General features: G+C 44.6%; 1 protein-coding gene across 5 annotated transcripts in view; it reads left to right on the forward strand.

Annotated features, from left to right (window-relative positions):
* SYNPR (synaptoporin) overlaps nt 1-13,567 on the forward strand; it is a 76,655-nt gene extending 63,088 nt beyond the window's left edge. For all 5 annotated transcript variants that reach the window (XM_015875408.2, XM_015875409.2, XM_015875411.2 and 2 more), the window contains 3 exons: nt 5,285-5,483; nt 10,921-11,112; nt 11,805-13,567. In XM_015875408.2, the coding sequence (XP_015730894.1) occupies nt 5,285-5,483; nt 10,921-11,112; nt 11,805-12,071 (658 nt within the window). In that variant the 3' untranslated portion in view covers nt 12,072-13,567. The remainder of the gene's footprint in view (nt 1-5,284; nt 5,484-10,920; nt 11,113-11,804) is intronic.
* The last annotated feature ends 2,720 nt before the right edge of the window (nt 13,568-16,287 follow it).

A 16,287-nucleotide genomic window follows, 5' to 3' on the forward strand; every position in this document is an offset into this window, starting at 1 on the left:
GGAACATGGGACAAAGCCACTGAGTGGGCTGTTTTCCAAGAGCTTTCATAGAATCATAGAATGGCTGGATTGGAAGGGAACTTAAAGTCCACCCAGTTTTAACCACTCAACTGCCCCCCAGCAGCTCAGGCTGCCCAGGGTCTCTTCCAGCCTGGCCTTGAATGCCTCCAGGGATGGGGCACCCACAGCACTGGGCAGCTGTGCCACTGCCTCACCACCCTCCAAGTAAAGAACTTCTTCCTATCATCTATCCTAAATTTCCTCTCTTTTAGCTTAAAGCCATCCCTCCTTGCCTTACTCCTAGTACACTCTATTTAAAAGGCACCTCCCTCTAGTTCTAGAAGGATGCAGTGAGGTCTCACCAGAGCCTTCTCTTCTCCAGTCTGAATGAGTCCAGCTACCTCAACCTTTCCTCTTAGGACCCACTCTAACAGCTCCTCATCCCTCTACTGGGAGCCTTGTGAGGGCAGAGCAGAAGTGGACAATCCCAATCCACATCCCCTCCCTCCCCCTGCTGACTGCCCCTCTGTTGATGCAGCCCAGGATACAGTTGTCCTTCTAGACATGCTACCTGCAGGGACAGGGCACTAGGGTTGTACTGGGGTTGTTCCTACACCAAAGCCTTTACACCCCATTCTCCACACAGTTCTGACCTTCTGTTTTCTTGGTGATCTGAACACTTGCAGAGCCTCACTGTGCTAATGAGAGAACAGATAGGAGGTGAAGAGTGGAGATGGAGGGAGCAGAGGATGTGAATGCCGTGCTGCTCTGGGTAGGCAGCAGCATGCTGTGTTGAGACAGCAACTGTGGCTGACAGCTTGTCTTATTAAAAACAGCACTCCAGCAAAACAGCACTGGCCAAATGTTTGCACGACAGCTATATGCGAGAGAGGGCTGGGAGCCTGACAACTTAGACTGAATACACAGAGGGGTGAGTGTTTCCCAGTATTTTAACTGGACATAAACCAGAAAAGAATGTTTGTCAGTGGAGTTTTACTGATTGGCTTCCTGGTAGCATCATCTGTGTTTTAAGCAATGCCTGCTCTAGACTTGCATCCAAATGGGTGTAAGCCACTAAAGAGAGCTGTGACAAATGGGGTCATTAGAATGTTCAGCTGTCAGGACAGAAGTAGAAATAAATGTGTGCAGGGTGAGGTGAGTGAAACCTTGTAATGCTCAGGCAGTGCTGGGGTGTCTGTTGTGGCAGGTGAGCATTCTGTACCTCATGCTTCCCCCTGCCCAAGCACAGGTCTCTTCTTCTCATACAGATTAGTACTGTTGTCTGAGTAGTCAATATCACTTTGTATCCCAGAGCAAGGCAAAAATCCCCATCACGTTCATGTCTCACCAGAGCAGCTCAGCCCTGTGCATTTCAGCTTTTCCCTACTGTATTTCGAAACCTCATTTGTCCCTTGTTTTGGAGATTATCAGCTAAGATAAACATTTCACAACAGATCCCTTCACGGTCACTACCTGCAGTAACTCATTTCCAGTGGTGTATTTCTCTGATTGCGTTTCAGACAGTAAATACAATTGACAGTGTGACTTCTAGAAACAAGCGAGGGGGAAATAAAGCCTGATGCAAGGATCATGGATCTTTGCTTTTTTGCAAGTGCATGTGTGGGTGTTGCAGATTTTGTTCAAGTGTGTCATAGATGGGTTGGGGGGTGGATTGCAAGATGCTGTTTGCAGAAAGTAGGACAATCTGCCAAAACTTGATATTTCTTTTAATATATTTTTTTCTTGCTTGTATTTCTTTCACCACATCCTAGTAAAGGAATGGAGAAACACTAACCCCCATTGAGAATTTTCAGAAGCAGAACTTTATCTGGTCTTTATTAATCCAGGCAGTGATCAAACCTCAAGAGGGGAAATCTGTGCTTGTTCATCAATAATACTTGAGCAAGTACTTGCCATTAATTGCATGTTCTGTTGGCTTCAAGGCTAAGCACTTCTAAAGGAGATTTCTTCAGTCAGGGGAGATTGGAGTGCTCAGTGTATGCTCTCCTGCTTGGGCTCTTGTCCTGTGCCTGTTGGTAGTGCTGGATGGCTTCAGGATCATTGTGTTCTGGGCCGCTGGAAAGGAGAGGGGCCATAATTAAAAGCCAGTTGCCTAGAGAACTGCACTGAGGAAGAAATTCAGGAAGAAAAGACAACCTCCCTTGGTACAAAGAGAGCACAACTCATGCTCCCCCACGCACATGTTCCAGCTGTGGCATTGTTCCCTGCCTGGCGTCATGCATTGTTTTTGGCTCACAGGTAATTAGTGTCTGAAAGCCAACCCCCTCTTTGCTGTAGTGGAACAATGTAAAAATCCCCCTTCTTTTCTTTTTTCCACTGTAAAACATTCTTACGCTCTTTTGGTCTTATCAAGCCAGACAATACAGTTGTCTTGTCATCATATTTCCCACAGCAGCAGAAAGTTTGCCAAGTGGTAGAATAGATCTTGCAAGCCCTTAGTTACCATGGCTTCATCAGTGCGACTCGACAGCCTTTGGTGGACTTTGCTTCAGATTCAAGTGGATTAGGGGGAATTCGGGCCTGGAAAGCCTGGCATTGGTGGCTGTTGTTGACAAACAGACCCAGCAGGTGAAGAGTTGGTGTCAGTGATGAGCAGCGAGGATGGCCTCAGTGCTGCTCTGCTGTGTGCACAAGATCACACTCCTGAAGGGCAGATAACCAGTTTGGGGGAAATCTGCTGTGGGGAAAAGGATTTCATTACTTTTTTTCCCTAAACAGATAAGTATCTTACTGAAGTGCTCTTTCTTTGTGTTATCTGTCAATCAGTGACAATCACTTCTGCTAACGCAGCCCAACATTATTGCTCAGATGTTAAGGAAGAGCAGCAGAGGGTGTGATTGCAAAGAGTCACTCTCAGGGCTCCTGATATTGCCCAGGAAATGGGGAGGTGAGAATGAAATGCGGGGGTGGTACTGGAGGCAGAAAAGCAGCAGAAGGAGGATGCTGGCCTAGGATGGCTCTGAGGAGAGGGTGGATTGTAAAGAACTGGAGATGAGAGAAAATGAATGAAGATTAAGTCAGACCATATGAGAGGCAGAAGAGGGAGAATTGTATCAAAAGTGGGAGGCAGAGATGTAGATGAAAGTAATTTTTTGTGAGTCACCCCTGAGCGATCATGCCCCCATAAAGGTTGACTCAGCAGATTTGGTAGGAAAGTTGGAACTTCCCCTCTGGGATGCCATTCCAGATCAAAGCAGACTTGATTACTAAAACTGGAATTTCTATCACTGATCCTCCCCAGTCTGAAAGGAACTTTTCAAACGTGTATTGAAAGTCAGCATCCTTTCTTCCCAGGTCTGTGTCACAGTCTATTTTGGGGCCCTTTGCTCAGTTGAGATCTCAGTTGTTTGGGCAGAGGTGCGGTGGCCACAAGAGGCACCAATTACTGCACATCCTATCACAGGCTGGAGAAATCTAAAAGGGAAAAGCTAGTGAACAAAAATAACTTGACGGAAGAAGGGTTCTGTGATCACAGGGTATCTGGTATCACTGACAGATGCTTGGCCAGAAAAACACTGCTGGGAAGATAAGAGTAAGATGTTAATAGAATATGATTCAGAAATGAGATGCAATCCAGAGAATAGAGAATAGCAAAGGAAAGTGGTGCCACAGCCTTTGTGCACAGTATTGCATTCCCCTGGAGAATAGAGTTGGGGTTTTGTACTGATTCTCTCCCCCTGCTGTTAATTTTGCAGGTTTTGGGCCAGGTTCCTATCTCGCAGTTTCATTCTGTGTCCGTACAGCACCCACACAGCTGTCGGTGAGGAAAGCACAGAACTTTCTTTTCTGGCTACCCACATCTTGCATTTAGAAGCTTTCCATAGGCCTGATGATGGTTAAAACAAAGCCACTCTCTCTCCAGGCTGCAGAACTGGTACAGCAGCCACTAGGAAATCTTCCTCTTCCCCTTTCTGCCTTTAGGAAAGGGCAGTAAGACCCAACTAATGCTAGGAAGCCCTGCGCCTGAGCCAAGAAGCAGTCTGTATGTCTAGAGGCATTAGTCTCTCTCACTTGTTCAGCTCTCAGTGGGCTTTGATGTATCTGTGTTGAGGAGGGGAATCAGCTGCTGCTTATCTGCGATCTGAACAGAGCATCTCGTGTTTTCATCCCACCTTAACAAAGCTGGTAGAAGCTGGGGGAGTGTAGTGCCCATGGCAGATAGCTGCTGTTGTGCCTCAGCTGCTAATCAAAAGGCTCTGCCTATGCTTTGGAAGTGCTTCGTTTGGACCAAGAGAGGCAGAAAGTTGAGCGATGCTCCGGTTTCCATTAATCTATCTTTGTTTCCCTCAAGAGACCCAGCTTTTTATTTAGTCATATATTCATGGCTGCTGTTGGCTCGCTGCTGCGCACATTAATTGCCCTTGAGCAGAGGAATGTCTCCCGGAAGGCCTCACCCTTTCTCAGCACCAGGTCATAACTTTAGTTGCTGCTGTTAACTTTCTGCTGGCTTCGTTCCCTCTGCTGTCCCAGTGCAGAGCAGAACAGCATGAGCCTTCCTCAGGCCCCATGTTCCCACTGATGGGACAACACAATGCTACCAGCCAAAGCACCCCCCTGGGGACCCTATTTCTCTTTCAGAATCAGAAATTAAAATTATTAAAGCAAAAAAGTGTCATGACAGGAGCTGCCAGACAGAGCCACAAAACTATTAACTCGGTGGCTGACTGCAATGTGAGAGCACAAGAGCAGGGCTTTGACTGCTAAAGCCAAGGCTTGTGGGCTGTTTCTTTGACACAGATTGTGTGTTTCTGCTGCAGCTTGGCTTTAAAAGCCTTTGATATAGAAGCCAACAGCTGCAATAGCCATGCACTGAGCTGTGTTACACAAAGATTTGAGCTTACAAATGTAGACGTCTCATAGCCATGACAGAGGGGATAAGCCCTGTTTTCTTCCTTCTCAATTGTAAGAATTCAAGAACCAAATTACTTCATTTCTCATGTTACCCTTTATTTCAGTTACTGTCATGGCAAAACCCCAGTAATGGGGGGGGGGGGGGGGGGGGGGGGGGGGGGGGGGGGGGGGGGAGCGGGTGGGCAATTCCAAACCAGAGAAACATCAGCTTTTCTCTCTCATTGATTGAAAGACTGATGAAAAGATGTGCTTGGGATCTCACCAAGAATTAACCCCACGTGTGGGAGCAGCTCCAAAGAGCACAGCCCACACAATTCAAGCAGGAAGTCAATGCACAGTAAATATATTCATATCTTCATTTAGGTAATGCTTTTTCTGTGCTTCACCTTGTGCTCCTTGGGATGTTTTCCAGGTTGCATCAAGTGAATTTCGATGCTCCCACTTGTGAAGGCAAGCGCCGAGAAACGCTCTCCTTGATAGGGGACTTCTCCTCGTCGGCAGAGTTCTTTGTCACCATCGCGGTCTTTGCCTTCCTCTACTCACTGGCTGCTACCGTGGTTTATATCTTCTTCCAGAACAAGTACCGTGAAAACAACAGGGGACCTCTAATTGTAAGTGTGTGTTTGCAGTGTTTTCAGGAGCATTTTTGGTGGTTGAGGCTGTGATGTAGTCCAGGAGATACAGCAGTCCAAGATCTAAAGCATCTGTGTTCACCTTTCTCAATATTGTAATGGGGATTTAAACTTACAGCACCAAGGCTTATAGAGGCTATGTGAGGGCGGGTCTTGGTGACAGTTTTGTGTGTGTTTGTGGGGTTCTGTGCTTCCCCACCACCACCTGCAGTGACCATGTCCACATGGACAGTGAATGCGGAGCTGGGTGGTTGCATGTGGCTTGAGTTCAGGGCAGCCCTGTGACAGCAGAGCTCCATCAATAGGAAGGAAGGGAAGAGGAGGAATTAGATAGCAGAAAGATGAAAGCATGCCCAGCCAGGGAGATTGCTTTCTGCTAATTACTGCTGAGTGCAGCCAAGTGACTTTGATTTAGAAAATTACATGGCTGGTTTTCCAGAATTACCTGCAGCTCCTGCCACATTTATGTCTCCACACAGACTTTTGAACATCCTTGCCTTTCAGTTATCATAACACGCACCCAGCAACCCGTGTCACTTTGTGTCGTTATTTTTCTTTTTAGTGATTCCTAAAGGTGCCCAATGAAAAGGAAATGCTGTGGTGTATTTTTTTCTTATACATCAAGGCTGTAAAACGCAGGAGAGTTGTTTTGTTCTAGATGTCCATTACCCACTAGAGCATCACAACCAGGCAGGGATGGGTGCATGATGTTAGTTAGGCCAGGCCTCTGCAAATGCAGGTTGTAGGGATGCATCATGTTACCAACAGGGATAATTCTCCTCCAGTGAATAAATAGTGCCTTACTTTGCTTGATGTAGTTGGTATCAAGCAATACCTCATCTCAAACTGTCTTTGCAAAGGATTAGTTGCAGAGATCTGCCATTTTAATTTCCATGTGGAAAATAATTCTTTTTTTCTGACTAACCCCGTTATCCTGCATGATGGAGAAAGGAATGACAAAAGCAGTGCTAATGTGTCAGTTTATGATGTTGACATTTGTCATTGCCTGGGAGTTTGCTGACAGCTGCTGCAGTTATGTTTGTCGCAGGATGCGCATTGCAATCCGCTACAGCATCAGCATGGCGTTGATTTAATTTGTTCTGTGTAATGGATTGTAATTGAATCTACAAGTTAAATTTAACCGGTGCCTGTTACCAAAGCTGCTGTTTGCAGTTTTCCAGTCTTTAAAGCAAGCCTATGTGACCTTATTTGTTCTGAATATGAAGATTCTTCTGTGTGCCCTACAGCAGAGCTGCTCCTGCCAGGAGGTGGTGCTGGGCAGTGGTTTAGGGTTACTTATACTGCCAGAAGTGGGGTTCCGTCCTTGCATGGAGTGCAAGGCAGCTTCCCAGGGCTGCAGGGCTCTCCTGAGGGACGCAATGAATTGTGCAAGGGATGAAGGCAGTGTCAGGTGTTTGTCTCTTAGTGATGGCTGGGAGATGATGACTTTGCCCTTTCCTCTGCTGCCGTGCCTGATCACAATTCAGTATTTAAAAGCAGTCCTGCTTTAAGCCTTGCATTTCCTCTTGGCTTGGGAGTTGCTCAGTCTGGGATGACATCTGCCTTTAAGCTGCGCCTTCTCAGAACTGGCTGCTTTCCTCCTGATGGATTTGAAAAATCAGTGGATAGAGGCAAAAAAAAGCCCTCTTTTACATGAAATTTTAGGAGATTTTTTTAAAAACTCTCTTGCACAGGCAGTAAAGCAGTGTCATTGCATCCCAAATTGTAGCAGGCCTATCTGAGTGCAGGCGTTACAATTAGGAAGAACATAATGACCACAGTTCCAGGAGACTCCTGGAGAAGATTTCAGCCACAAATGTTTTGAGTTCGCCTTGTTGACACAAACATGGGAAAGTCCAACTGCTTGTGCTGAGAGCCACACTGGGCACCACTTTAAAGGATGGAAATGTGGGAAAGTATTTTAATGTATGGTGTGAAATGAGGCATTCTGGCAGGAAATATTCCCAGCTTAATGAACAAGGGGTTATCCTGGACAGATAAGCTTGGGAGAGGACCATGCATTGGGTATGGTTAAACTTATGCGCTAGATTTGGTCAAACTCATGCACTGGGTTTGGTTAAACTCTTGTGTTGTGTTTGGCTTTGGGAAGTTATAGAGCATCTGCGAACTCTCAGGTGCATTCACTTGTAAGTGTATATCACTTTATTCCAGTCAATTAACACAACTGCATTACGTGGCTTAGGTAAAAAATGATCGATAAAACTCTGGAAAGAGGGATTTCATTTTTCTAGTGATTACTTGATAATATCGTTTATGAAGTGCATGAAGATGATTCCATGTAAAGAGATCTTTCCTTTACGTTTGGAGTCCTGTGAGTAATCACATTAAGCAGGAAAGAGCAGGAAAGTTGTTTGGTTCTTTGCATACATTGTGGCCCACGTGAGTCGAGTATACCGCTCACTCTCTCTTTGGAGATGTCTTTGGTAAAACATTTTATTTCCTTCACTTCGCCTTCTAAAAAAAAAAAAAAAAAAAAAAAAGACCAAATCATTTTCAATTACAAAAAATGATGAATGACCCAAATGGCTCTTTGCATTTCAAAGAGCTATTTCAGCCCACTTCTGCCACCTCCTTTGGACACACTGTGCCCTTGCTGTACACATTGGTGCTTCCCAAAGGGCTCCGCTGGCAGTGAGTTCCTAAGGCTGTAGCTGGAAGTGTGTAACTCATTCAAAGCTTGATCCAAGTAGGCATTTTTTGGCAAAGTGGTAACAGCAAGCTTCAACTTGAAAAAGACAGCAAGGATTTTTTTTTTGGCTATACATACTCCAAGCTCTTAAAAACTCCCTCCTTGGATATCCTGTATGCTTTAAATCTTGTTTTTTGCTTTCTCCTACATGTTCCTATTTTGCCTTTTTCTCAAAGGCACCTGTAGGCAGACCAAAGTGTCTCAGCTGAGATCTGAAAATGGAACCTTGCAATTAAGGAGTATGGTGTAACCGTACAACAGTACACGCTGAAGAGATCTGTAGGCACCATTTCAGGAGGGCAACTACAAAAATTACCTTGTTCCAAAGACAAAAAGGAAGAAGAAAAAAAACCCACAAAAGAAGACAAAGGCTTGCTATGGGGATATTAAACATTCAAATGCGAGATTTGTTTTAGTATGCAGACACTCTGGCTTTAATTACCAAGGAGAAATTCCCCAGATAGACATTAAGCCACAGAACAGCTTAGCTTGAGATTCACTTTTATTTTCAGCATGTCATTATCTCGTAACTCTGTTCCACCCAGAGTTGTGAAAATGTTCAGCCAGGAAGCCAAAGCTGCTTGCAAACAAGAGCAGTTCAAGCTCCAGCCAAAGCTTGAAGGCTAGCAACGATTCAAAATAAATAGGGAGGCACAGGTTTGTGTTCTAGTTGCATGTTTGGGGCTTATTTTTTTTTTAAAGCCAGGCAGGTTGGGGCCCTGGACATCATGATCTAGTGGGCAGCAACCCTGTCTGAGGAAGGGGGGGCTGGAACCAGGTAGTCTTTAAGTTCTCCTTTGACCTAAGCCATTCTATGATGATTCTGTGTTTTTGCTTCTTGCGCAGCACAGTGGAGATGTCCAAACCCCTCTGCTGTAGCTGGAGAGCTTCATTTGCTTTTATAACTGTCTTCTTTTTAGTGAGTTTTATTTTCTATACTGTGTTAGTTTTGGTCTGTTTGCCTCAGATTTCTACCCGCTGTTCATTTTTTCTGTTGTTAAGGCACTGATTCCAGAGCTTGGCTTCACTTGCAAAACTATAACAGTGTGGCAACACTGAGAGAGAATTATTATCATTTAACAAAGGTATTCCCCAAACCGCTGGTGCATCCCAGACTACTGGGTTGGTGGGAACCCCCTATGAGACTTGGAATCTGGTTGGTAATATGTCAAGCCTCATAGGAAGAAAAGAGCATTTACCGGCATAGTTCATAGCTTAGCAAGAATCTGGCATTTCTACCAGCTGGAATTTTTCAGAAAATACTTTCAATTGAGCTGTTGCCTCTAGGAGTTCATTTCTCATTCACTTACTGCTAAGGCAGAAAGTGTACAATAATTCCTTCTGCTGGAAATCTCCCTGAGAAGAAAATGCGCTGCCAGGCTCTGTGCCTCTGCCTGCACTGCTCATGTTGGGTGCTAAGATGGTTGTCAGCTCCCAACCTGCACAGAGCACTCTTCAAGAGAGCCCATTTGGGCAGCACGAAGAAAGAGAGGTCAGAGGAACTCAAATAAATGGTGGTGCTGTTAAAAAGAAGGATGTGTCCTTTGGGAAGCATCCAAGCACACTTAATGGGATCCCATCTGTGTGAGCAGAGCAGCCCTTTGTTCATGACATGCCTGGTGCCTCCTCCATCCATCTTCTCTTGGTGCCACAAAGAGCTTGTTCCCCCAACGTTGGGGGTGCTGGGAGGAGAGGAGAACCATGTTTCCAGAGATCACTTATTTCTTTGAATAAGAACCCTAAATGCTGCCTTCTTAATGATGGTTTGCTCATCCTTTGCCGTATACCTTTACTTTAAAGGGGAGAGGGGAAGCAGCCCCTCAGGGAGGGGGTATCAAGACGCGATGCAGTCAGTGGGATGTCAGACTTTGGCACCTCCGCCATCTGCTGTGCGCTGACAGATGGCATGGGAGATGACAGCAGAAAGGCTCTTCTGTTTTAGCAAGACATGGGAAAGCTTGAAAAATCACATCTCCTCCCCCGGCTCCCCCCAAACCCACACAGCAACAGTGGCACTTGGCCACTTCTTCTGGCCAAGACAAGGAGAAGCTGATGCTCCAGAGAGCCTTTTGGGGAAAAGTGAGTTTCAGAGCAGAGCTGTGGGGAACGGCTGTAGTCTGCAGGCACCACTGCACCTCTTCTCTCTTTTCTCATGGATGGGAATTGGGAGTGCTGCCAGGACCCAGGAGCTCTTTGTGCTTGGCAAATTATTCTGTTTGTTTGTTTGCTGGGGATAATTAGAGGCTGCATGGTGTGTGCAACGGGGATGTTTGGCCTTACCTGCAGCTGGTGAGAAAGCTCCTCAGCTGGTGGCTGCGGATTAGGCAGTTCCAGGTTCTGCTTGAGATGGAAACACTTCCCAGTGGAAAGCTGTGCCAGGGACAGCCCCCTGCAGGGCCCAGCTCCTGCCCGGGCACCTGAGTGTTTCAATTGCTCCAGCTCCTGCACCAGGCACCACGAGCAGCAGAGCTCCCAGGGTAGCTCAGCACCGCATGCACCAGCCACGCACCTGCAGGGATCTGCCCTTAGGCTGGAGGTGTCGATGGCAGCCTGAAAACCCTGGAAATTAGCACTGTAGGTGATGGCAGTAATCCCAGCTCATTCTGAGTTAACAAGCTCTTGTTTTTTTTCTTCTCTGGTGGCTTTTAAAATTTTTCTTCTCAACAGACAAGCCAATGTAATGATCCCAACTGATTTGTCTTTTAGGATTTCATTGTGACAGTGGTCTTCTCCTTCTTGTGGCTAGTGAGCTCATCTGCGTGGGCTAAAGGACTGTCCGATGTAAAGATTGCCACTGACCCGGACGAAGTGCTATTGCTGATGTCAGCCTGCAAACAGCAGTCCAACAAATGCTTGCCTGTTCGCAGTCCTGTTATGTCAAGCCTGAACACTTCTGTTGTAAGCACATTTCATGACTTACACCATTACCCCACAAATGTATTTACATCTGTTTTGCCTGTGCGTTGACCTCAGTCAGTGGGTATAAACCCGTTAGTGGAAGGAATCCACTGGGTTATCTGGAAGGAGAAGCTTGCTGAAGGGAAAAGTAGAGCCTGACTCAGAGCATCTGGGAGTGTGATGGGTGTGGAGGGCAGGGGTCCTTTGCTTGAAACCTTCCCCAGATGCAGTGGTTTAGAAAAAGGGGTTGTGCCTGACAGATTCCTTTAAAAAGCCTTGAAAAGAGCAATACAAAATTGGCCTTTATGTTTCAGTGATACGCTTAAGTGTTATTTCAGTGTTTAAAATACGCTTAAAATAAATGACTTCAGTCCAGCTGGGCAATTCATTTTTCTGTTCTTAAAATATTTTCTTCCAATTTCATCTTCCCATTGTTTCTTTAGGCTAGATTATATTCTCAAAAAAGCTGTTTTGGGCTAAAATCCCAAATTTACTAAAACAGCAGGGAAAATAGGCAGTTCACCTTGTCAATTCACCTTGGGAGGTCAATATGGATGTTTCCTCCATGCCTTAGAGATCTTTCTGGCAGGTCTGGCGAGAAAGATTGACCAGGGCACCTTGGTTCTCCAAGAACCATGGGGGGGTCCAAGCCATCAGGCTGTTGGTGACGAGCTCTTTTTCTCCTTATCCAGGTCTTTGGATTCTTGAACTTTATCCTCTGGGCAGGCAACATTTGGTTTGTGTTTAAGGAGACAGGCTGGCACTCCTCGGGACAGCGGCACGCCGCGGACACCATGGAGAAGCAGTCCAGTGGCTACAACCAGAGCGGCTACAACCAGGACAGCTACGGGCCATCTGGGGGCTACAACCAGCCGGGCTCCTATGGGCAGGTGGGTGACTACAGCCAGCCCCAGAGCTATGGCCAGAGCGGGCCGACCTCCTTCGCTAATCAGATTTAAAGTTCACGCGGTGTGAGCTCTTAGATCCCTCACACGTAGAGCATTTAGCGGGTCTCAAGTTTCTGTGGCACCAGGTTTTTAAGGGTTTTACACAAATTAATACTACAACGCAGAGTTCTATGTTGGTTGACGATCTGACCCTACCTCCTGAGGTGGATGGGAGGTGGCCCGAGGCTGGGGCTGGCATGTTGAGCCCCTGATAGTCATATACAGGGGTATGTGCATCACAGGTGGTGACCTGGAGTCCGTGTTGTAGTGTGTACTGTAGAGATATCTTTATGGTAGTTTTGTATGTGTTAAGATGGTAGAAGCATTTTGTAGCCTCAAGTCTGTAGTATTTAATATGCATAATATAATTGAATTTCCTTCTGCATTTTGGTGAGAAACAGAAGTGTTTTACTATTATTTCTACTGATTATTCGGTATATCCGTGCATGTAACGGTTTCAAAACTGCCTGTCTGTGACTCTTCAGAGCCTTTGTTTTGATTACATCTTTTGTTTCAGAAGGTTTTACTATTATTTCAATTAACTGAGTCATCTGTAACTTAGTGCATGGATAAGCGGTTTCATACTACCAAATGTCTGGACTGTGTAAATGGAACTTCTCAACTTCTGCCACTACGTTTTGTTAAATGTATGTTTAAAAGAAGTATGCATCTTTTATATATTTTGCAGAGTCGAATATATGGCTTACCCAAGTTCTGAATGCTTTGTAACAAAAATGTTTTTTCCTTGAAATGGCATTCAGTAGTATATATGGTACCTGACCGATGTTTATTCCATTTAACCGAGCTAAGTATTCATTCTATAAATCACTATTTCTATGGATGTTTTGTGAATCTTTATATGTGAGCTGTGGAGAATAAGGACCAAGTAACTGTGTTATATGTTTACAAAGGTATTTATTTAACTAAGATAACAGAGGTGCAGATATCAGTATATAAAGACACCTGAAGATGCCCTGTTCCTCAGTACAATCAAACATGAAAAATGCATGTACTGTTGTGACCTTACGAAGTGTAAGCATTCCTTTGTACCCTCTTATCGTAAGAAAGTCTTTCTATCTGTGCTGTTCAAAGATTGTTAGATTTCCCCTCTGTTCTGTTGCCGCTCTGAGCGTGAGCTTGGTGCTACTGGAGAATGTAACTGGATTGACCAAATAGCCCAGGTTCAGAGGAACTCATGCTAAAATAGCCAGTGCCTGGCTCATAGCCCACTGGGATTTCTCCCTGGGAGATTCCTCACTGCAGAGTATTGGATGTGTTGACACAAAGTAAAGCCTGAAACACGATTTGATAATCAAAACTGATCATCTGCATTTCTAAATAAAAGTGTATCAGTATATAATCTTGTAAGAGCTGTAATGTTGAAAGCATCTTAGCTTAAAACAGCTTAGTTTCTTCTATGATTGTTGTAACCAATTTATGGCTACTTGGTGGATGAATCTATATTGTGATATCTATTTGACCCTAATAAAGTTATTGCATACAATGCACTTTTTTCAGAGTATGGTAATATTAAAATGTCGCTGCAAAATAACTAAGATGATGGACAGAATATCATCTCTGTGCTTGAAATTATTCTTACTGTTTTCCAACACCTTTATGAGGATTGTTGCAATGTGCAGCGGAGTACAAGATGATTCTATCGGTACTTGTCTTTAATGATCACTATCACAAGTTTAATAATATATATATTAAACTGTGTAATTTAATATCTGCCCACCTCTATGCCTCTCTTTCCATGTGTCAATAGGACTAACCCAGTGCTGTGCTAACTATCCCAGTTCTGTGGATTGCTGGAAAAGCCATTTCTCAGGCTGTAGGAAAGACAGGCTTGAACAGCTAAATGGCAGCAAAATCTAATTTTCTGGGTCAGTGAAAATTCTTATTTGGGCTTTCTGTTCTTTTGCTCCTTCATTTGTACATTTGGAAAAAGCTAAATGTGGGCAGGCCAGAAGAGAATGAAATCTGTGCTTGTGGGGAAGGATAGCTGTGTCATGACAACTCTTTGTGTCTGATTCTACTGTCCTCTCCTTCATTCACTCTCGTGTTGTGTTTTTTTTTCTTTAAATCTGCTTTGTATTAGTTGATCGGGAATGTTCTAAACTGTGTCCTCCAGGCTTCTCTCTGAGAAGTAGAGAGGCTTTTTTGGGTGATCCAACTTCATCAGATTTGCCATATGTGAGCAGGGTCGCATTTGCCAACTTCTCTATGCAGTGCTTAGGGTCAGAAACTTGAGTTTTGCTTAGGTTCATTCCCCATTTCAAACAAGCTGAAATGCTTGTAACCACATGAGCACAGAACTGTGGCTTTCCAGATCTCAAGGGTTACCCCTGAGAAAGGGCTGTTCCTGATACAAGACCAGGGTTGGAAGTAAGACATGACTTCTTATTTATGTAACACCTAATCTAAGCAAAGGTTGTCTCGTAAAAGGCAGAGCTGGTGGAAAAGTTGAGTAGTGACAGAGGCTCATGTTCTCATGGAAGACTTGTCCCTTTCCCTACTGGGTTGACCACAGATAGTCTATGTCCCTGCTGCCACACAGAACAGATGAGCTGGTTGTTGTCCCATACATCCTCCAGGGATGTCTTTGCTGTGAATTAGCAGGGATGAAAAAGCTTTTCATCTACATCTTCTCAGATTAATGCACTATGGCTGCAGCAAAAGTGAAAACAAAAATGGTACTCGTGCTTGCCTGTGTTACATAAGAATATATTTCTGAGTGCTTCCCCTCTCTTTTTCTGGGTTCAAAGCTTATCACATCCTTTGGCAAGCGTTGAGGAACTGGAATTTATTTGAACTGAGAAGAGTGGCTGTGTAGCAGAATGTTGAGCAGCGAGAGAAAAGACTTTATCTGATGCTTCCTTTTTTTAAGACAAACAGCTAAGTAAACTCTAGCATCCTCTGCTGCTGGCAGACTGAGTGCTTTCCTTCATCATTAGTGAGTATCTCTGCCAGTTAGTTAAATAACTAGGTCAGTCCGGGAAAAAAAAACATGGTCTTCTGTGCTGTCCCTCCTGCTTTCCCATGTGTTTCTCTTTTTAAACCATTTCTCAGCTACCTACCTAGACAGGAGCAAATTTGTACTTTCCTGATTGATAAAATCTCCTTCATTGCAGCCACTGAGCTGCCAATACCAGAGCATCTGTGATGGCTGAGACTTGGGGAAAGTTCCTGCTCCTGTTGCATGGATTCATACTGCAATTGCCTGATGGGGTTAATTATTTCTAACCTGTAGGTGATCTCAATGCAGTCATGTCACATGCATTTAGTCTTCTGTCTACTAGATTGGAGGCAGACTTGAATCTAAACCTCTGTACATGTGAATGGACAGTTTACGCTCTCCCTAACTTAGCCATTCTTTTTCAGGATTACTTTCTATTCTCCCCTGCTATTAACACCAAGAGCTTTTCCTCCTGGAATTTTCTAAGAGCAGCAATAATTTGCATTTCAGCATTAATAGGTGGTGCTGAGTGCCCCCATCATCCATCAATGTCATACATCTCTAGGTTAAACGTTATGATTTCGTGAGTGTTTTGGTATAAAGTTTTAATGTTTGAGGAAGTGGAGCATCCCTTTGGTTTCATTTAACAACCAGCTTCTTTCCTCACGTTTCTATTGTTGTGGCTTTCTTTAATAAAATTTTAGGGTTTGTTCTTTTTTTTTAATGAGTATCGTTACCTTTTTAAAGCCTAATCTTTCCATAATGAAACATGTCTCAGAGGGGAAATTATTTGGCAATAATATTTGCAGGCTTTGCTCTGAACATGAACGCAGTGTCCAAACTGCAGGGATTGTCCCTTCTGTGTTAGATCTTAAAGGCAAGAGGGAGCAAGATGCCTGTGCCCAGGGAGCTCTGCAACCCTCTGCTTCTGGGCAGCTCTATTCTGACCAACATTACATGCCATATCTGAAGAGTGCCTGGATGTGCAATGACTAAGGATGTTTCCTTGCAGACAGCCTGTTTCTAGTATCTTTGCTTAAATGGTATTTCACCAGCGGTGGGATTAGTTAATATTTTATTCATTCCTGACCCCAGAGCTCAAACTCAGGCTCAGTTGAGAGCTACACACATGCTGAGGAGATGGGCTGAGGTGCTCATGCCTCCTGCTCAGCTGCTCTGAAGGTCAGGTTTGGCAGTGGCTCAAGGTTTAGTTTTCATGATGCTTAGCAGCAGGTGAGTTCAATGCCGGCAATCAGAAAGCCTCAGCAG

Source organism: Coturnix japonica, chromosome 12 (genome assembly GCF_001577835.2).
Source record: "Coturnix japonica isolate 7356 chromosome 12, Coturnix japonica 2.1, whole genome shotgun sequence".
Lineage (NCBI taxonomy): Eukaryota > Metazoa > Chordata > Aves > Galliformes > Phasianidae > Coturnix > Coturnix japonica.